Source organism: Carassius gibelio, chromosome A10, assembly GCF_023724105.1.
Source record: "Carassius gibelio isolate Cgi1373 ecotype wild population from Czech Republic chromosome A10, carGib1.2-hapl.c, whole genome shotgun sequence".
Classification (NCBI taxonomy): domain Eukaryota; kingdom Metazoa; phylum Chordata; class Actinopteri; order Cypriniformes; family Cyprinidae; genus Carassius; species Carassius gibelio.
In genome coordinates, this window is record NC_068380.1 from 1,698,856 (window position 1) to 1,720,560 (window position 21,705).

Here is a 21,705-nt window from a genome sequence, read left to right on the forward strand (position 1 = left end):
TTCTTTATATAAAAGAAAATATTACTGAAATATAATTAGACTGCATTAACTGCATAAACCCAACACTATGCAAATGTAACATGGATAGGACAATATTCTAAATGCATATAAATAACAGAATAATAAATTACAGATTTACAAAAATTTAATACATTATTTGATTCGATGCGCGGCATTTGACATTAAAAACATGCGAATGTGAGGCCTTTCCTTTTCTCTTTTAGTTAAAAAAGCTCTTCATTGTATTATTCTAATAGTGCACAAATATATGCCTAGTTGTATTTAATTTTAATTAATTTAGACCTTTCTCAAATCTGTCTATTAGAATTCCGTTTTGGGGACAATGTATGTACATACTTTGCTTTTAAACTGTGCCAAAAAAAAAAATAAAGTAGATTCGATTTCCTAAATAGTTTCTTATCTTCACTGTGGATGTGGAAGGCGTGTGTAACTACGTTACCCAGAAGTCTCTGGTTTAAAGGTGGCGCTTTGAGCATCGTAAACGTGATAATCAATCAGCAAGAGCGCTGTAAAACCTGCAGGATTAGAGAGGCGGACTTTAACATCACTCACCAGCTCTAATGTACATGATCATAAAGTCAGCAGAGCATTAATAACTCTAGGCCAGAGTTTTATGGCTTTATCTTGTATAAGTGATCGTTTGTTCGTTTGCTCGCTTTGTGCTGTCCAGAGGAAATCACTTCAGTTTCTCAAAGCCCCGCGTTTGTTTGTGAAGAAAATAGTGTGGAAATAAGGATGGCGGTGTCTAAATCTACGTTATCAATCGTTTTTATAGTTCTGGGGGGGTTGGCGGTTTTATTCGGGACTGTTTTGGTGTTTGTCGGACCAATTATAATAGACGATCAAATAGTCAAGGTAAGTCATACATCTGACAGGTGCACAAAACACTCTGATTAACTATTTTAACATTTTAAAATAACATAGTCACAAAAACGTGCGCTCTAGTGTGTTAAACTGAGCTCGATATGACTTTTGTCTTGTGCATAAAAAAAAACATAAATAGGAACGACCATTAAGTTATCTAACTTAATTACTAAATGAGCCTGTATTAATAATAGACAACAATAGATAATAATAATAATGGTTAGTGGTTTAATGGTTAATAATGGTCAAATGTGTGCGCAATCACACTAAGAATGACAGCTTTGTTTCATTCTTTCTCTGTCAGGTTTGTTTTATTTTTTGTTTATGTATTGTTTAAAATTTTAGAATTATTGTTTTGTAAATTCTATTTCAGGGATGTAGTATTGTATTTGACCTTTGTCACTTGCAACTCATACCGTTTTTACTATAGCCTATATTTATGTATCCCAGTTTCAAATATTAAGAACTGTTTTCACTTTATAGCTAGGTAATAATCAGAAATGTTTCTTGAGCCGCAAATCAGCATATTATAACGATTTCTGAAGGCTCATATGACACTGACGTCTGTAGTAATCACAGGAATAAATTGCATTTTAAAATATATTAACCTAGAAAATTTTTATTTTTTATTTTTTTCTAATTATATTTTACAATATTACTGCTTTTATTGTAACTTGATTAAATGCAGTCTTGATAAGCATTTCTAAAAACGGTTTTCTAAAACTTCTAAATTCAAGAATAGCTTTGAATAACTTTTATTTTTTTAATTTATTTTTTGTAATACTCCATGTTGTCCCTCAAAAAGCCATACATCTGCATTCAGTAATTAAATATAAAGGTTTTAAGCTAAGCTATTTTAAATGCAGCGTTTCACACTCGGGCCACTAACCATCTTCACATCACATCTTCTCAGAATATAGAGATTAACCCGAACAGCGGACTCTCCTACACTATGTGGAAGGACATCCCAGTCCCCTTCTTTATGTCTGTATATTTCTTTCATATTGTCAATCCTAATGAAACCCTAAATGGAGAAAAGCCCATGGTGGAACAGAGGGGACCATATGTTTACAGGTAAGAATTGTTCCCTTTTTTAGTAAAACTGCTTTCGACAGAATGTATTTTTTAAGTTCAATACGAATAACTTGATCAGACTTCTCTGGACATCTAATGTTTGTGGCTGTTGAAGCCCTATGACACTGAATGTGCATGTGGTCAGTTGTTCAGGCTGGATTACCATTAAGTCTTCCCTGAAAGGCTGAAAAAATATGTAAAAAAAAAATTATTCTATTCTTTTATTTTTCTTTATTCTCTAATCAGAATCTTTCCAATGTTTATTATTATTTGCGTATCATTTAAATTATAAGAATTCAGAATTATGTCAATATAATGCCGTATAAATATATGCAAAAAAATACAGTTTTACAAAAGAAAATAAAGTTTTGCAAACTAAAATTAAAGTATTAAGGAAAATAAATGTGCTTTTTGCAAACAAAAATAAATGACAATGACAGTCATTTATTAATTTATGCCAGGAGTAATGTAAAAGAAAAACAAAGTCGAGATCGATATGAAACTTTAGTCATTGATCTTTTTAATGATGCAAGTTATAGTTTATGAAGTAAACTGCATTAATTTACATTAAAACTATCGCAAGCTCAAACTAGATTGACATGCAAAATAAAAGCAGCGTTGCAAATAAATGAATATATATGACCATGGAATACTTAAAAAAAAAAAATACATTATATTTTTTTGCAAAACAATTTTTTTCTCCCAATACTTTTTCTTCTGCAAGTCTTTATTTTTGTTTGCAAAAAGCAAATTTATTTTCCTCAATACTTTACATTTAATTAACAAAACTTGCGTTTTTTTTTACGCCATTATATTGACTCCATAAGATTCCTCATAAGACCATTTTGAAAGGGCAAATTTATTAGCACAACATTTTTATTTTATGTTGCACATTATATTCAATACATATTTATATATTTAAATTTTAAAGTATCAGTAGTGCATTTTTTACTTCTAACTAAGAATTTATTTTTAAAATAATATTTTCTTACAAGATCCCACATTAATTGGCACATTTTTATTTTATTTTTGAAAAACGTAAAATATCACAATATTTTATCATATCCATTTCAGTCGTGCCTTTTAATGTCAATGTTCATAGTTGTATTTCTTCTGTTGACAAGTTGTTTTAGGCCAGATCAGTTTGTGATTGTATCACTAGTTGTTAAATGTGCTTTCATTTCCTCCGTCATAATTGTGTGGGTTCCTTTTTTAGGTGAGACATGACAATTGTTTGTGGTAGTGACTTACCTTTAAACAAATCATGTGCTTGCATTTTGCAGTCTGAGCGGGAGGCTGCGAGTATTTTTGTGTGACTTTCTAACGTGCTGACCAAGACTTTCTCAGTTCCTCCACAAAAACAAACATTTTGCAGTGCTGCAAATCAGCTACCCAAAGTCACATATTTCTGTTGTTGTGTCTCTTATCTGTTACAGTGAAAACCGCTGGAAGGACAACATCACATTCCATGACAATCACACCGTCTCGTATATGGAATATCGGCAGTATTTCTTTGAGGAGAGCATGTCTGTGGGAAATGAATCCGATGTGGTCACCATCCCTAACATGCTAGTGCTGGTGAGAATCCAGGACTTTATTTTTCTAGCCAATTAAGAAAAGTGATTGAAAGAACGAACACCTGTGTTTTTCATTCACGGTTTCAGGGCGCTTCAGTAATGATGGAGAACATGCCCTTACCTTTACGCAAGCTGGTCAGCAGCACATTCAAGAGCTTCAACGAGGGACCCTTCTTGACCAAGCCAGTTGGAGAACTCATGTGGGGCTACGACAGCAAGTTGGTGGACTTCCTGAACAATTTGCTCCCTGGAATGCTCCCGACCAGCGGGAAGTTTGGCTTGTTTGCTGAGGTGGGTGTTATGTGTCTTGTTACAGGATCTTCGTCAGCGGTGATGATTGTTAGTTTTATGGTTTTTAGCCTCATTGATTTTTCTTGTTTTGTTTTGCTCCATACATAGTTTAACAACTCCAACACTGGACAGTTCACTGTCTTCACTGGTCGAGACGACATCCGGAAAGTTCATATGGTGGATTCTTGGAATGGCCTGAAAAGTGTAAGATGTTTTTTGAGACCATCGTAAAAAAAAAAAAAAAAAAAAACATCTTGCATTCTCAAAATGTGTCCGAATGCTGGTTATATCGCATTGAAGCTATACGCTGAATATGTTGCATTGCAAGAATGTTTATAGTGGGCAGAAGTGTTGCCAATCCCAAATTGTTTTGCAAATAAACATATTTAATAAAATACACAATATTTTATAATTTACACAATAAAAAAAAAGGCTGGATTTACTTGATCAAAATTCCTTTTCTAATTTTCCTTTCTATTCTTTTTTTTTCACTTCTTTTACCATATCTCTTTTTTCTTCTGTTTTTTCCATTTGTCTTTCACCTTTTTTTCTATTCCTTTTCATCCCTTTACTTTAAATTAATAAAATACTATTGTGAAATATTAATACATTTAAGATTTTTTTTCTATTTTAATAGATTTTAAGTTGTAATTTATTTCTGTTATGGAAAAGCTGAATTTTCAGCATCATTACTCTAATCCTCAGTTTATTTTTATTTATTATTTATTACGTTATTTATTTTTGTTTACGTATCATGCTGTTAGCATAGTGGCAAGTGAGAATAAAAAAGTGCCTGTTGATTCTCTCATGCGGAGTGATATTGTGAGTGACTTTATTAAAATTGTTCCATTTTAAATGACTAAAAGTTGTCTTGGATTTAATGCTGCCAGTGTAGGAGAACAGACCTTGTGGTGTTGCGTGAAGGTAGTGATATCATGCTATATGTAAAGGATCTATGTTTAATCTGTGCAGGTGGATTACTGGAGTTCTGAACAGTGTAACATGATCAATGGCACAGCGGGACAAATGTGGCCTCCGTTCATGACTAAAGAGTCGACGATGCCCTTCTACAGCCCTGATGCGTGCAGGTAAACACCTACACATATACCCTCTATACCTGGGTTGCCCAAACTCGGTCCTGGATCGGTATAAGAAGGTACGTTTTTAATGGCTTGTTCTGTGGCAAATCTCCAAACTCAGGTCCATGGAGCTGGTGTATCAAAAGACAGGTGTGTCCCGCGGGATTCCCGTGTACCGCTTCGTGGCCCCAAAAACCCTTTTTTCCAACGGTTCAGATTATTCTCCCAATGAGGGCTTCTGTCCGTGTCGACAGTCCGGCCTTCTCAACGTCAGCACCTGCAGACACAGTGGGTCTCTAATATTTATTTATTTATTTATTTATTTTTGTCTAGTTTCTCTTTTTTTTCCTTTGATCTTTTGTTGACTTTTTCTCTTTTCTCCCCCCACCCCAGTTCTTTAACCCCATCTCTTTTATTTTGCTTTTCTGCGTTTCTCTTTTCTTACAGCCTTTTCATCTTTTAAGTTCTAATTTCTTTCATTTATTTTCTGTTTCATCCACCTTTTTCCTTTCATTCACAGATTCCCCTGTGTTCATGTCCCATCCGCACTTTTTTGAGGCTGATCCCGTCCTTTTGAACACTGTCGATGGATTGAGCCCGAATGAAGATGAACATGGGCTCTTCATCGATATCCACCCGGTAAGAAAACCAGGCACACAGAAACACATACTGTAACCTGCAGCATTGTTATTGGGAACTACTCAGTATAATTAGGTGGATTTTTCTAGTATTTCTAGAATCTTTGTAGAAATAAAATTCGGTAACACTTTAGTATATGGTCCAATTCACACTAATAACTAGTTGCTTATTAGCATGTCTATTTTTAACATATTGGCTGTTTATTAGTGCTTATAAAGTACATATAATGCATGACATCCATAATTCTACCCAATACCCTAAACTTAACAACTGCCTTATAAACTATTCATAAGCAGCAAATAAGGAGTTAATTGAGGCAAAAGTCATAGTTAATGGTTAGTTTATTTTGAGAATTGGACCCTAAAATAAAGTGTGACCTAAAATTCTATTAAAAAAGATATATTGTATTTTATATACATTTATTATATAATATAACTTTTTGTTTAAAGACAATATTACATAAAATGTACTTCAAGAAGGCAAATGAATAACAACTGATGGCCTGTTTCTTTCTCGTCTGGTGACTAAGTTTGAAACTTATCTCTCAAGGTTATTGATTATTGGTTGTCAGGTCTTTATCTGAAATTGGCCATGAATGCGAAATTGATCCTTATCTTTTATCTAAATTTGTTGCATAAACATCTGCTTTTATTTCATTTAAAAGATGCACCAGCAGGTTTCGTCCATTGCTGTGTTCTGTGTTTGGTGTCCACGCTTCCTCTAATTGTGACTAAGCGTACAGGCTTGTGGTTATGAAAATCAGTGATTCAACTTTGTCACTGGTTTGATAATGAGATTTACGTTTTCATTACTGCCATTAAACCATTACAAAATCTGATAAGCTAATTGGAAATGAGGGGCACTGTGACCTTTATGATGTTTGTATAACTTTCAGCATCTTGATGACCCATTATAAACAAGGTATGGTATTCAGTGACTGACTAAAGGTTTACTGATGACATATTTTAGATTTAAACCTTTGTGTTTAATTCAGTAGTAGAGGGTTAAACAAAGCTGGAAATCTGGCGTTTGCCATTTAGATTTTATTTGGTTAGCTGATTTGATAGTAGTGAGCATTGATCACATTGCTGGGGTAAGATGTGAAACTCCTGATGTCTGCATCTGTGGGCCTTTTGCCACACATGTAGTTTGATAAGACAAACTCCACTTTATGACTTGTGATTAGCTGGAGATACGGACGCAGCTTTACATCACTAAACTGAACAGAATTGCACAATCCTGACACAGTTCCTGGCCAGCTATTCGTCCGATTGCAAAACTCAATGGTTATCTACAGCGGTGGACAGTAACGGAGTAGCTTTACTCCGTTACTGTACTAAAGTACTTTTTTCAAGAATCTGTACTTTACTGGAGTGGTTTTATTTTGAGTAACTTTTACTTTTGCTTCACTACATTCCTAAGCATAAGATCGTACTTTTAACTTCACTACATTTCATAAAACATATCGATACTCCCTATAATATATCACGTGCTCCGACACGCAGAAGCGGTGTCTGATTCATCATGAATGAACTGAGTCTTTTCAAAATAAACTTTAATCAGATCGCGAATCGCACCAAACGATTCGTTTAGGAATTAGAATGATCCGATTGCAGCTGTTCTTGAGTCGACCACTCACTGATTCAAATGAACCGTTTAGTGCGAGACGAGTCTCCAGAAGTAAGAACCGGCAGATCTTGTGAGCGCGCATGCGTCTGATGTTGCTAAAAGTAAGTTATTAATGTCGAAATTTAGGATTAATTATTGTAACTGAAAATCCTATTTAGGTCAAAATTGTCAGGTGTTTGGGAACTAAATCCGCTGTAAAGAGTGATCTGTTTAAGCCCACTTAAATGCTCCAGTGCAAACGATGCAGACACATCAATGAGCGTCTCTGTGTTTTAGGTTAAAAAATAAAATAAAATAACCTTAAACTAACACAGATTAAATAAAATAACTTATGCATGTCCAAATTCCCCGCTACCGTAATATTAACAGTTTTATTCAAATGCTACCATGACGTCTGTTTTTATATTGTGTATCAACAGTAACGTTATACATATGTATATTTTTTGGACAGTGGTTGACGAAGTACAAAAATCAAGTAGCCTACTTGAGTAAAAGTACAGATACGTATAATAAAATATTACTCCAGTAAAAGTAGCATACTCCTTTTTCAATTTTACTCAAGTGAAAGTACAAAAGTACTCAATTTTTTATGTACTTAAGTAAAAAAGTAGCCTACTGAAAGATAGATGTTTGTAATTTTATATAGGCTAATTTAATTTTATATTAGCACTTTTTTTTTTTTTTTTTTATAATCCGACTGCTCAAAATACCTGGGATTTTTTCCAAAATAACCACTATATGGAGTCAAGAAATATTTTTGTTGTTGATATTGACTATGCTGACGAGAGTAATGTTCACTGTGAAGCTTACACTGTACTTGAGAGAAAACAGAGATGACCATCTGATTTTCACCAGTAAGAACAAAGTATTTTAAAGTTTGTTGTTTTACAGAACATCACAGTTATATATGACATGATAAGGCCTGAAGATTTTAAGGAAAATATAATTATATTTTCAGAATGATTTTTTCCTTCTCAAACCTTGTCTGGGGTGTAAAAACACCCCTGGCCAAACGGGGTGCATCTCTTCCCCTCTTTGATAATTACTGTAGTAGGCCTAACCATGTTCTGGACATCACAGCTAACAATATTTACTTATTTTCAGTACGGTTATGAATAACGTCCTTAATAACAATGGATGAAAAGTTTAGAGCTCTACTGATGATTAAGTCCGAGTGTGTCCACCTTTGTGTGTGGGTCCATGTACATGCTGAATCGACATGTAAAAAAAATATTAATTTATCACCAATTAACTGTTTGACAAACACTTCCCGCTTCGATGTCCAGATCTGAATTTAAAAAAATCTCAAACATGCTCCAAAGTCCCGATCTGAATCAACCGAGCCGCGAAGAGGCTCCGAAGTCCCGATCTAAATCAACCGAGCCGCGAAGAGGCTCCGAAGTCCCGATCTAAATCAACCGAGCCGCGAAGAGGCTCCGAAGTCCCGATCTGAATCAACCGAGTCGCGTACAGTCCCCGAAGTGTTCTGTAAAACCACAAATTTTAAAACACAAGTCCATATCAGCAACAAAAATATATCTTGACTCCATATAGTGGTTATTTTGGAAAAAATCCCAGGTATTTTGAACAGTAGGATTATATATAAAAAAAAGTGCTAATATAAAATGTAATTAGCCTACATAAAATTGCAAACATCTAACTTTCAGTCCTTTTTTACTTAAGTACATAACAAATTGAGTACTTTTGTACTTTCACTTGAGTAAAATTGAAAAAGGAGTACTTTCACTGGAGTAATATTTTATTATACGTATCTGTACTTTTACTCAAATTTATTTATTTAATTTTAACTTTTTATTCATCAAAGAATCCTGAAAAAAGTATCACAGATTCCAAAATAATATTTGGTAACACAACTATTAATAGTTCTAATAATAAATCATCATATTTTCATGATTTCTAAAGATCATGTGACACTGAAGACTGGAGGAATGATGCTGAAAATACAGCAAATAGATTATATTTTAAAGGATATTATTTTATATATTTTATTTTGATAATTTAGAATTATTACTGAAATACAACCTTTTTTTGTTTCAAACTGTTCATTGAACAATAATAAATGAAGTACCTGAAGCTGACAATGAAGTAAATGTACAATACTTAGCAAAGATGATTAATTTAGCGCTGTAAACGCGCGTGTGAGGGGCGGAGACGCGCTGCGGAGCGTCAGACGCGCTTGAGGACCAAACACAGCAGAACGGTAGGAAACTTCACTCCTCTTATTATTTCTCTTTTACTATAGCGATTTATTTTTAGATACGTGATCTGAGTCTTTCATAGATTTGTAGAGTTATTAGAGTATAGAGTTATTAGAGAAATGGAGTTATTTTTTACATTCTTTGGTCGAAGTTCTCAGATCGGGACTTCGGAGCCTGTTCGCGACTCGGTTGATTCAGATCGGCACTTCGGAGCCTGTTCGCGACTCGGTTGATTCAGATCGGCAATTCGGAGCCTGTTCGCGACTCGGTTGATTCAGATCGGGACTTCGAAACATGTTCGCGACTCGGTTGATTCAGATCGGGACTTCGGAGCATGTTCGCGACTCGGTTGATTCAGATCGGCACTTCGGAGCCTGTTCGCGACTCGGTTGATTCAGATCGGGACTTCGGAGCCTGTTCGCGACTCGGTTGATTCAGATCGGCACTTCGGAGCCTGTTCGCGACTCGGTTGATTCAGATCGTCACTTCGGAGCCTGTTCGCGACTCGGTTGATTCAGATCGGCACTTCGGAGCCTGTTCGCGACTCGGTTGATTCAGATCGGGACTTCGGAGCCTGTTCGCGACTCGGTTGATTCAGATCGGCACTTCGGAGCCTGTTCGCGACTCGGTTGATTCAGATCGTCACTTCGGAGCATGTTCGCGACTCGATTGATTCAGATCGGGACATCGGAGCATGTTTGAGATTTTTTAAATTCAGATCTGGACATCGAAGCGGGAAGTTTTTGTCAAACAGTTAATTGGTGATAATTGAATATTTGGACATGAGGCTTTTTTTTTACATGTCGATTCAGCATGTACATGGACCCACACACAAAGGTGGACACACTCTAGACTTAATCATCAGTAGAGCTCTAAACTTTTCATCCATTGTTATTAAGGACGTTATTCATAACCGTGCTGAAAATAAGTAAATATTATAGCTGATGCTAACTGTCTAGCTAACAAACTTGCTGGTGCTAACTTGAGGTAATTTTTATACATAATGTCCAAATATTTTTATTCAACCACCTATCTATATATATATATATATATATATATATATATATATATATATATATATATATATATATATATATATATATATATATATATATCTATCTATCTATATATATCTATCTATCTATATATATCTATATATATATATATATATATATATATATATATATATACACACATATATATATATATATATATATATATATATATATATATATATATATATATATATATATATAGATTACATCTGGGGAGAAAAGAAAGGATGTGATGTCCAGAACATGGTTAGGCCTACTACAGTAATTATCAAAGAGAGGAAGAGATGCACCCTGTTTGGCCAGGGGTGTTTTTACACCCCAGACAAGGTTTGAGAAGGAAAAAATCATTATGAAAATATAATTATATTTTCCTTAAAATCTTCAGGCCTTATTATCATGTCATATATAACTGTGATGTTCTGTAAAACAACAAACTTTAAAATACTTTGTTCTTACTGGTGAAAATCAGATGGTCATCTCTGTTTTCTCTCAAGTACAGTGTAAGCTTCACAGTGAACATTACTCTCGTCAGCGTAGTCAATATCAACAACAAAAATATTTCTTGACTCCATATAGTGGTTATTTTGGAAAAAATCCCAGGTATTTTGAGCAGTCGGATTATAAAAAAAAAAAAAAAATTCTAATATAAAATTAAATTAACCTATATAAAATTACAAACATCTATCTTTCAGCAGGCTACTTTTTTACTTAAGTACATAAAAAATTTAGTACTTTTGTACTTTCACTTGAGTAAAATTGAAAAAGGAGTAGGCTACTTTTACTTTTACTGGAGTAATATTTTATTATACGTATCTGTACTTTTACTCAAGTACTTGATTTGTGTACTTCGTCCACCACTGGTTATCTAATTGTATCGCTGTCATCTGTTTTCATGTTGCGTTTGTCGTGAATTAAATGTTTTTGAATTAAGTGCAAGGGGACATGCAAACAGCCTCGGCTTGGTTTGAACGTCTGGGATGAATTGACTGTATGAAACCTGATTAGCTTCAGAGTGTTTGGATGCTCTGATCCATTACTAAGTTGTCATAAAAGCTCTTTGGATTCAGTGCTTTCTATGGAAGCAAATGCATGTCAATTCAGCACATTTTGAAATGGTTTGAGATTTTTCTTGAGCTCAAATCAGCGTATTAGAATGATTTCTTGAAGTGTCATGTGAATCTTAAGACCGGAGTAATGATGCTGAAAATTTGGCTTTGATCAAAGGAATATATTGCATTTTACAATATATATTCAAATAGAAAATAGTTTAAAAAAAAAAGTAATATTTCACAGTATTTATTAAAAAAAAAAAAAAATATATATATATATATATATATATATATATATATATATTTTTTTTTTTTATAAAATTCAGTCATGAAAAAAACCTTGGAATCATGGGATAATGTTTAAATTATACTTTTAAATTTGATCTTCATCCAGACTTTTGTTTCAGGGATTCTAAGAGACATTTATGGATATTTTAGTTAATTTACACATTCATCAGAAGCATATATTCTTTTTTTTTAATCCTATTATGTGTAAGTTGTTTTTTAAAAGATACCAAAACTGCACATTGATCTATATAGAATCAAGTTTATAAAAGGAATGAGCTGAAAAAGGATGTTGGCTAAAACACTACTCAAGTAAAACCACAAGTTTAAAGAGATTTTAATCTGACTTGTATCAAACAGACTCTGTTGGAATGTGTTTATTGAAAACTTTGTATTCCAGGAGACTGGAGTGCCAATGAATGTTTCGATTCGGCTGCAGCTCAATCTGCTCATCAAGAGTGTGCCTGGCATCACGTGAGTACAGCACAGATACAGTAGGTCAACAGTCCCAAATATCTGTCTGTTATGAGGTCCACTGTTGTGGTGCGATGATCGCTCTGTTCTGTACAGAGACTCATCTCTGTGTTCAATGTTCTGTGTGTTTGCTTGTTTCAGAGAAACAGGAGAGATAGCTGAAGTGGTGATACCACTGATCTGGTTTGGAGAGGTAAGAGTACGTTACAAAAAGAAACAACGGCACAAAATATCTCAAAGTTTCCAAACAAATGTTAAAATGGCTGAAATTTGCATACTCCATTTGGAGTTATTTCTCAAGTTACTTAAATTTAGTGTTTAAAGACCCTTAATATTCAGCCATTTTATCAGTTTTACAACACTGACACTATTGAATGAGTATAAAGTTATATGTTTTGTAGAGCTGATTTATAGCGGAATCAAATTTGTTTCATGAATAACGCAACATTCACACTAGCCACGTTTACATGGACACTCTTTCAATCAGAATGAAATCATTCCGATGAACCCAAACGTAGTGTTTACATGAATGCTAAATAAAGTGATCAGGTTGATGTGCGCAGTTGTCTGTCACAAGCTTCAAATCAGATTTCGACATGCACACACTGCACAAATATATAGTTTTTGAATGCTAATCATCCTCCTTTTCTTTGTTTTAAAAGCAGACTTCAATATTGTCATAGAATTATTTAAATTGTGGGTGCTCATTAGGAGATGACAAGCACATGAAGGTTTGCACAATGATGCTTCTATTAGTCAAGCAGTAAAAACGGCAGTTCCTTAACCAAAAACGGTACAAAACCGTATTGCTGCTCGTCCTGCTCATTCATGACCGGCTGCATGGTTGGGCTGGGAGTTGTTGTTTTGTTTTGTTTTGCCCAGAACAGAACAATACCGCCAAATCAGAATACTGGCAGAAGTACAGTAATACTGTTGTTTATTACTGTGATTCTGTATTGTATAAAGCACTATAGAGGTAACTGAATTCAGTTTGAAAGAAAGATCATGTTGAAATCTCTTCATTTTCTTCATCTTTCTCAGAGCGGCTACATTGATGGTCCCGTTCTCAACACGTTCCGCACCAATCTGGTGGTGCTGCCCATGGTCATGGAGTACATGCAGTACATCTTCATCGGTCTCGGACTTGCAGGCATTTTGGGGGCCGTGGTGTTATATGTCAGTGACAAGGTGCGTGGCCTACTGCGCTTATTTAGCATATTTTAGTGTTTTACTAATAATATCTTTTGCTTTAGAGCAGGGGTGAGGAACGTTGATCCTGGAGGGCCTGTGTCCCTGCAGAGTTTAGCTCCAACCCTGAAAAAGAAAAACCTACTTGTATCCTGAAGACCTTGATTAGCTTGTTCAGGTGTGTTTAATTAGGGTAGGAGCTAAACTCTGCAGGGACACAGGCCCTCCAGGATCAACGTTCCCCACCCCTGCTTTAGAGCATGTATATTTTGTGTGAGTGCATGTGTGACACGTGAGAGATAATGAGAGGAAGTGGGTTTATGTGATGCTGAGCAAATGTTGTTTGGTGTTTAATTGTGTCGGAGTAGGTAAAAGTTAAGCATAAGATCCCAGAAGCACTTTTAATATTCTTTTATCACCCACTTTAACACTCTGTATAGTTTTAGATGGTTTATAATGCAACTTCTGCATGGTTTGTTTTACAGAAAGCCATGAAAAAGACATCAGGTTCTCTCTCACAAGGGGTCAGCACCAACTATTTATATATGCATATTCAAAAAACGAGATTACCGTGATCATAACAATCTAAATTGTGTATATGCATGTCATTTTCAAATCTCTAGACTTTAAAAGACACAGTAAACAATCAAAATATGTTTAAAAGGAAAAGTTCACCCAGAAATGAAAATGAGAAAAAGTACTCACTAGATGTAGTTCTAAATGTAACATTACATCACTTGCTCACCAGTGGATACTCTGCAGTGAATGGGTGCCGTCAGAATAATTCCAAACAGCTGAGAAAAACATCACAATAATCCTCAAGTAATCCACTCCAGTTCATCTTGTGAAGTGATAAGATTCATGTTTGTAAGAAACCAATCCATCGAGTTGTTTAATCCTTAAACAATCACTTCTGTCCAAATGTCGAGTCCATAATCCATAATAAAGCTTCCTTCATTGAAAAGTCCATTCCCTGTAGTATTCTCACATCAAAATCTACTCACATATACATTTAGATCTGTTTTTGCTTGTAAAAGGTACTTGATCTGTGCAGATTTCTCTCTAGATTCAAACATGGCAACTTTTTCACTATTATATTTAGTCGGAAGCAATGGTTTGAAGTTTAAAAATGTCTTGATGCATTTGTTTCTTACAAACATGCTGCTTTTCGCTTCACAAGACATTAATTGATGGACTGGAGTCATGTGGATTATTGTGACGTTTTTATCACCTGTTTGGACTCTCATTCTGATGGCACCCATTCAAGGTGAATAAGGTGATTTAAGAGTTCCTTTAAATAAGCAAGGCCTGATCATACTTGCATGTCATGTTGCTGCTTTAAAAAAAATAAACAGCCAGAGAGAAATTGTCCCAGACCAATGGGTTTTATTATTAAAGGGAAAATCAGATTTCAAAACATGTGATTTAACCACTGCACGCTCATGTTCATCTTGCATGCTCCCGCATCATTCAGTCACTTACACACATCATGCATGCATCGCCGCACACAAGCACTCTTTGCCATTCAAATTCCTTTCAGTGTTTGTCCGCTGTGATCTCAGTAGTGTCACTCCAATAATCAACTGGCTCCAAATCAGTGTCCCTGGTCTCCTGATGTTCAATGAGGTCTGGTTATTCTTTTAGGAAAGCGTAAAAGATACAAAACACAACCCGACCAGTGAGAGACAGGATGAAAAATATTGCATAAACGACAGGTGGGTTTTTGGTTCATACATGCTGCTTCTCAAACACTTCTTCTGCAGGTGGGACCTTTTATGAGTAACACGAGCATATTGAAACGTCTTCATTTGACCTTTTATAGTCACTGTAAATTAATTTAATCTGGTTCACTGATCAATCCACATAACTCATCAGAACATTTTGGCCAATTTCTAATTTGTTTCTCTATTGTTTCTCTAAACCTTTCTCTATTTAGTGGAAAATTTGGCCACCTGAGCAAAAACATCTCTTATAGCAGACCTTTACAGCATACACAAGTGGTTACGTCCTGGGCTTGGACCAGCTTGGCCTTTGATGTAACTTAAAGATAATAAATCTTTCTGAAAACATGAAGTTTTCCAATAAAAAAAATTAAGCCAATTATTAGGTTACATGCGGAACCTCTTTTATTTTTTATTTATTTTTTTATAGTGCAGAGTTAATTTTACCATTCCTTACCAAGACATTTTATGAGAAGCTTATTTAAAAAGGTCATGATTTTTTTTTCATTATTTAAAACGTTTTATTAGACTTACAAAATTGTATAATATTGTAGCACTGCAGTTATTTCTTATTGACTAGAAAACAATCAAATGGCTTTCTCCACGTATTTTCTATCTGCACAACATTACATTTTGTTCTGTGTGGGGTGAAAGAGTTAGAAAAATGTACATTTAAAGGGAAACTGTGTTTGTGGGTTTGTCTGTGTCACGGAGAACAAACTGAGTGCTGATTTGTAAATGTGAAGAGCATTTAAAAAAATATATAAATAATAATAATAATAATAAAAAAATTTCAATAAAAGCACTTGGCAGTTCCTGAATGGTCGGCCTTGTGTGTGGGGTTACACGTTCATAATCGGTTGTTGTTGTTGTTTTGCTGTTGTACTAACTTGGTCATATTTTCACCAGCAGGTAAAAAGTAGGATGGTTGGTCAGCGCTGCACAGATGTGTATCCGTCCAGCTCAGTCAGTGAAAAGACCACATTACTTCAGAGCCCAACGAGATAAGGCCATTATCCACATCACAGCCTACTTTCATAATAACCTTACAATCCACTGGACAATAAATAACACTGTCTTTTAACATTGGGGTTGAATGAATGAACTGGTACAGTACAGTAAAGACTATTCTGTGTGATGAAGGGAATTTGATGTGGATTATGAAGTATGGGTAAGGCCGTTTTATTTGTGTGCTTTTGTTTGGGTCTAAAGTGTTGTGCGGGGTCAGTACAAAATATTTAAAGGTTAGTTTTTTGACACTTTCAATTTTAATCATTGACAAAATATACTAGGCATTGAATTTCAAATGGTGCGTTTATAAAACAAAAAAGGTACATGACTAACGTTCCAATAACTCCAAAACGGGGGAAAAAACACAGTTTGAAGTTATTCAACCTTTATCCTTTAAGGGTGTGCCATAAACACCTTGTGACGGAAACGTGCCATTGACAGAAACGTTCCCTGAAAGCAGAGGGGGGGGTTAAAAATGCTGTGCTAACATGCATTTCTCAACGCACGTTTCCTGTATTCTGTCTGTAAAAGCATCTGTATGTAATGGATGTAAAATGTGTTGTTTGCATTCTCTTGATTGCTGTTCATTATGAAGTTAAATGGCCTAATTTTAAATGTTTTCTTTTTTTTTTTTTTTTTTACTTTATCAGCAATAGCTTTCAATTTCATGTTGTTAAACCTGGCCTGGACAAATGTCTTTATAACTCTGGCTGCAAAGTGCAAACAATACATGGTCACGAGTCCATGAGGCATTTTATTACTCATTAAATAATACTGTTAAGGTCTATAAAAAGCTGTACATATGAGATAACTTGTCTTATCAAATAGTATTGTGTTGTCCTTTGAATGAAAACATGGAGGTGTTATCTCACACCAAAGTCATAGGATACAAGTATATGCATGCTAAAAATTTAATGAAACCCTTTCCGCTAATAAGTTTTATTAAGCTAACTTGTCTCACTGATTTAGGCCTGTACTTTATAATTTTTAATGGCAAAAATGATCATCAGAATCAATTTTCTTTATTTTGTATAATATGGAATCATCTTGTCCAGGCACCTTTGTTTTATTGAAAATCAACATGAAGGCAGCAAAGCAAATAGTATTATTTTTCAGTTTTTGTATTTTACAATTAAAACTCATTATTCCTATTGCATAAACGCGAGTGAGGTTCTTCTTCCCGCCGCGAGATGGCAGCGCGCGACAAACGGTACACTTTATGTTGAGCTGAATCTTTGCACTTGTTGCTTATCATTTGACTTTGTTGGTTCTTTTTGAACACCATTTAAAGCTCGCAGAAGAGAAGAAATACAGAAGTCCTGGCAAATGTGTGGCTGCATTTATGTTGAAGAAGCGAAGAGAGGCCGGTCTTGACGTGAGTTTTTACTTTGTGTAAAACAATATGACATAATTACAACGCAAAATGGTTTGATCAGATTAAAAGTCTTTGTTTGGGGTCCCAGAGAACGCTAAGATATACTTCGTAATTTCACAATGATTTTTTGTTCTTCAATTCCTTTAATATTAGCTATGTTTTTCTAACCTGTACGTGTAAGAATAACTTAAATTGATAATAAATTTTTTTGAACATTTACTGGACTGAATCAGCTTACTGTAGGTTTACGTAAAACGTTTTTTTTTTTTTATATAAATAATGTTAAAATGTGAGTATCAAATAAGATCATCTCTTAATGTTCATTGTGTTGCTCTGTATTATATATTTTGGCCTCACTATAAAAACTACAGAGCTTTATCATTAAACTAAGCTTTTAAATATTGTCTTAAGTCATTATTGAGAACTTTAGATTTGCCACTCATATTTTATATGCCTTTTGTGTAAGAAGTCTGCTATATTGTCTTAAATGTTTTTACTGAAGCCATAATGTGACAATTTCATGTTACTTTTTGAGCATATAAATATCAGTAACTGCACCAAATTCCATGCTTTGTTTTGCTAAGTTGACAAAATAGTAATTTAGCAGATATCTTTTTTTATTATTAATCTATTTGGCCATCTATGTGTCAATTTTTAAACAAACAAGTGAGAGAGTCCCTCCCCTAATTCCACCTGCCATCTCACAACACAAACAACACGAAATAATGTTATTATTTGCACGGATGACTTTTAAAGCAAGTTCAAATTTGGTTTAGAATCAGTTCTTGTAAGATCAGCAAAAGTAGTTGAGTGTCAACGTGATGTGTCCGCTTTATGTATGTGTTTTGAGGTATCTAAAGGTCCTTGGGGTCTCCCAGATCCCAAACAGAACATGAGGGTTAACACTTCATCAATGCAGATCATCAGGACTCCTTCAACATTTGAAACGAAACGTACAGAAAGAGAAAAGGCAGTCTGTCTGGCGGTGATTCAAACGTGTAGATGTGACCTTTTCAGCACTTCAATCACATGTCCTGAGGGGACTCACATTTCGGAGTTTCCTTGACCCTTTCTGCTGATTACGGTAGCCTATGGCCTCAAAGCTGTCTTGCATTTGAAATATAGAGCTTTATTTACACACTTTTTTACAAATTTACACAAAGGAATAGTTCACCCAACAATACATATTTGCCAGAAATCCAAGATGCAGATGAGTTTGTTTCTTCATTAGAACAATTTTAGGAGAAATGTAGCACTGCATCACTTGCGCATCAATGGATCCTCTGCAGTGAATGGGTGCCGTCAGGATGAGAGTCCAAATAGCTGATAAAATCACAATAATCCTCGAGTATTCCACATGAATCCAGTCCATCAATTAATGTCTTGTGAAGTGAAAAACAGCATGTTTGTAGGAAACAAATCCATAAATACGTTTTTACCTTCAAACAATTGCTTCTGGCTAAAATACAAGTTCATAATCATAATAAAGCTTCCTCCAGTAAAACAAAAAAAATATAATAATTATAATTAAGAAAAAATCTGAATCAGGAGAGAAATCTGCACAGATCAAGCACCATGACAGTCCGAAACAGTTCTAAACAAATATGTAAATATTTAATACCTTAATGGTGGATTTGTTTCTTACAAACACATAGCTTTTCAATATTTAAGGTATTCATTGTTGGACTGGAGTAGTGTGGTGTGGATAACTTGTTGATTATTGTGATGTTTTTATCAGCTGTTTGGACTCTCATTCTGACGGCACCCATTCACTTCAGAGGATCCATTGATGAGCAAGTGATGTAGTGCTACATTTCTCCAAATCAGATCAAGAAACTAACTCATCTACATCTTGGATGACCTGAGGGTGAGTACATTTTCAGCAAATTTTCATTTATGTTTGAACTATTCCTTTATATAACCATGTGTTGTGGTGGTTTTGCCACTTTGTGGGTAGTGTAGAGATTTATATTTCTTGGATTTAACCTCAGTCTTCTCAGTTTGACAAGGCAATTAAGAAACAGCCAGAGCAACACTGAACCAGATTTGGCGACTCAGACAGCAGTTCTTCAAGAGCTGAATGCAAAGAGAAAACAAGCTTCAAATATGTAATGAGCTCTGTTTGGTTCTGGTCAGTCCATGGATTTGTGGACAGCAGTTGTTTGTGTCCATCAAACGTACTGGGAAGGAAATGTTAGGTTTGTCTCCATTTAATTTGTTTTCTATGCCTTTCATGTCTCTTGGAGTAAATGTGGTTCACTTAAACAATTCGCTGTTTGTATTCCTTGGGTTTGACGTCCAAAGGGTGGGTGGCTGGGTGCAGGTCATCTCTTCAAGAAACATCAAACCTAGATGTAATTGTGGCTACCTTTCCCACATCTTTGATGTCTGAACCCAGGCATGACCAAAGTCTGCTGTGAAATTAGAGCAGGGTGTAGACACAGAATATTAATACTGATGCAGAATATGATGATGGGTGAAGCTCAAGGAAACATGTCCAGGTCACATCCTAAATAAAAACAATATATCCTAATATAAGGAAAATATGTACTATGTAAGGTTTGGGATGATTGTGATTTTTTTTTTTAGAAATTAATACTTTTATTTAGCAAGCATGCATTAATTTTCTGTTTATCGAAGAATCCTATAAAAAGGTAAAATATTAAGCAATATTATTCAACATTCATAATAATAATAATAATTGTTTCTTGAGCAGCAAATCAGCATATTAGTATGATTTCTAGAGGATCATGAGACACTGAAGACTGGAGAAATGATGCTGAAAATTCAGCTTTGATCAGAGGAATAAATTACATTTTAAAATATATTCAAATAAAAAACTGTTTTTTAAGTTATAATAATATTCCTTAGTATTACTGTTTTACTGTATTTTTGGTCAAACAAATGCAGCCTAGGTAAGCATAAGATACTTTTTTCCAAAAACCTTACAGTGTTGTATAAATACATGATAATTTATAAAATAAATAAGATAAATTTTTTACAATTGTAACAATAAAAATAAGCTTATTATGTTTATTCATGACAGCACATTTACCCATGTGACCTAGACTGGTTTTGTAACAGGTGCTATTCTTGCTTTCTTTTACTGTAATTGTTCGTGATGCCACTCTCCATGTATTTTATTTTTCATTTATGGGACCATATGCACCATCTTGCTTTATAAGCCTTGTGGAAAACATATGAGAAAAATATTGATTCTGGTCTTTTGATTGAGATTAGCTTTTTCATTCACCCATATTGATTATTGACAGCAGCATTGTTTCAAATACTGTCATTAAACAAGTAGATGAGACCCAATCCTCACCACTGCAATTTGTCATCAAAATTCATAATTATTATTTTTTTTACTTAGTGTTTAAAGCCAAAAAATATATACAGGAAGCTCTGAAATAGATCACTACATTACAAACTTTGATTTGAAGCGAAAAAGTACTTGACTATAACTACTCCCCACATGAAGCAACTTTAAGGCATCAATAACATGTATAAAACCAATATATTTTAAATAGATTGCAAAACATTCACATATAAGTACAGTAATTATTTAAGGTGTTTGGGTACCTCATTTGTCATGCTTCATACGAGCCAGTGGTATAGTTAAGCTCTTTTGCCACAATTTCAAAGAGTGACTTTTCTGATTGGTGGATTTCACTTTTTTAATTTGAAATCACATTGACTTGTGCTTGGGGCTTTTGCAGAAGCATATTTCATCTCTTAACAACCTGAGTCTGCCCTGGAAGCTTCGTAGTTTATTGCTAAAAAATCAATTCCACAATGGGGAAAATGAAAGGGATTTTTACTTTTGTGTCTGCTGGATTGTCACTGAGGCAATTTAGATACTCAAGGCCATACATATATATCATCCTGTGCACTAAGAGGATTACAGCTCACTGAAATTCAGCATAACACATCAATAGTGCATTGAGCGTAACTGCTCTTTTGTCCATTTCTGTGTTTAGGCCATTTGTTTTGCTCCAAGTATGGAGCGAGGATGATGAAGAGGAAGATTAAGTATTTTAATGCACTTCTCTTGTATCTCCCTGAGCGTTGTGATTCACTATTAATTGAGTATTGCAAATGTAGATAGCTACTAGGCCTCATCAATCAGAGAATATCTAGGCTAGTGTGTATAA

At 34.6% G+C, this 21,705-nt stretch overlaps 1 protein-coding gene across 6 annotated transcripts; it reads left to right on the forward strand.

Moving 5' to 3' along the window:
• Positions 1-499: 499 nt before the first annotated feature.
• On the forward strand, positions 500-17,649 carry LOC128020771 (scavenger receptor class B member 1). Of its 6 annotated transcripts, none has more exons than XM_052607429.1 (14): positions 500-876; positions 1,799-1,959; positions 3,396-3,537; positions 3,624-3,827; positions 3,936-4,031; positions 4,800-4,915; positions 5,028-5,194; positions 5,427-5,545; positions 12,183-12,256; positions 12,398-12,449; positions 13,298-13,444; positions 13,930-13,968; positions 15,089-15,159; positions 16,078-17,649. In XM_052607429.1, exons 1-14 carry the CDS (start codon positions 757-759, stop codon positions 16,079-16,081), a joined length of 1,512 nt encoding a protein of 503 aa, XP_052463389.1. In that variant the 5' UTR covers positions 500-756; the 3' UTR covers positions 16,082-17,649. The 6 variants fall into 6 exon arrangements, with proteins under 6 accessions (XP_052463389.1, XP_052463388.1, XP_052463392.1 ...); XM_052607428.1 differs by having other exon boundaries at positions 501-876; positions 16,075-17,649; XM_052607432.1 differs by lacking the exon at positions 13,930-13,968 and having other exon boundaries at positions 501-876; positions 16,075-17,649.
• The last annotated feature ends 4,056 nt before the right edge of the window (positions 17,650-21,705 follow it).

What these genes read in the sequence shown, in the direction of transcription:
- LOC128020771 (XM_052607428.1), top strand. Translation starts at nt 757, where the DNA reads ATGGCGGTGTCTAAATCTACGTTATCAATCGTTTTTATAGTTCTGGGG. An exon ending in CTTGGAATGGCCTGAAAAGT is followed by an intron (nt 4,032 to 4,799) that starts GTAAGATGTTTT and finishes TAATCTGTGCAG; the next exon opens with GTGGATTACTGGAGTTCTGA. An exon ending in CGTCAGCACCTGCAGACACA is followed by an intron (nt 5,195 to 5,426) that starts GTGGGTCTCTAA and finishes TTTCATTCACAG; the next exon opens with ATTCCCCTGTGTTCATGTCC.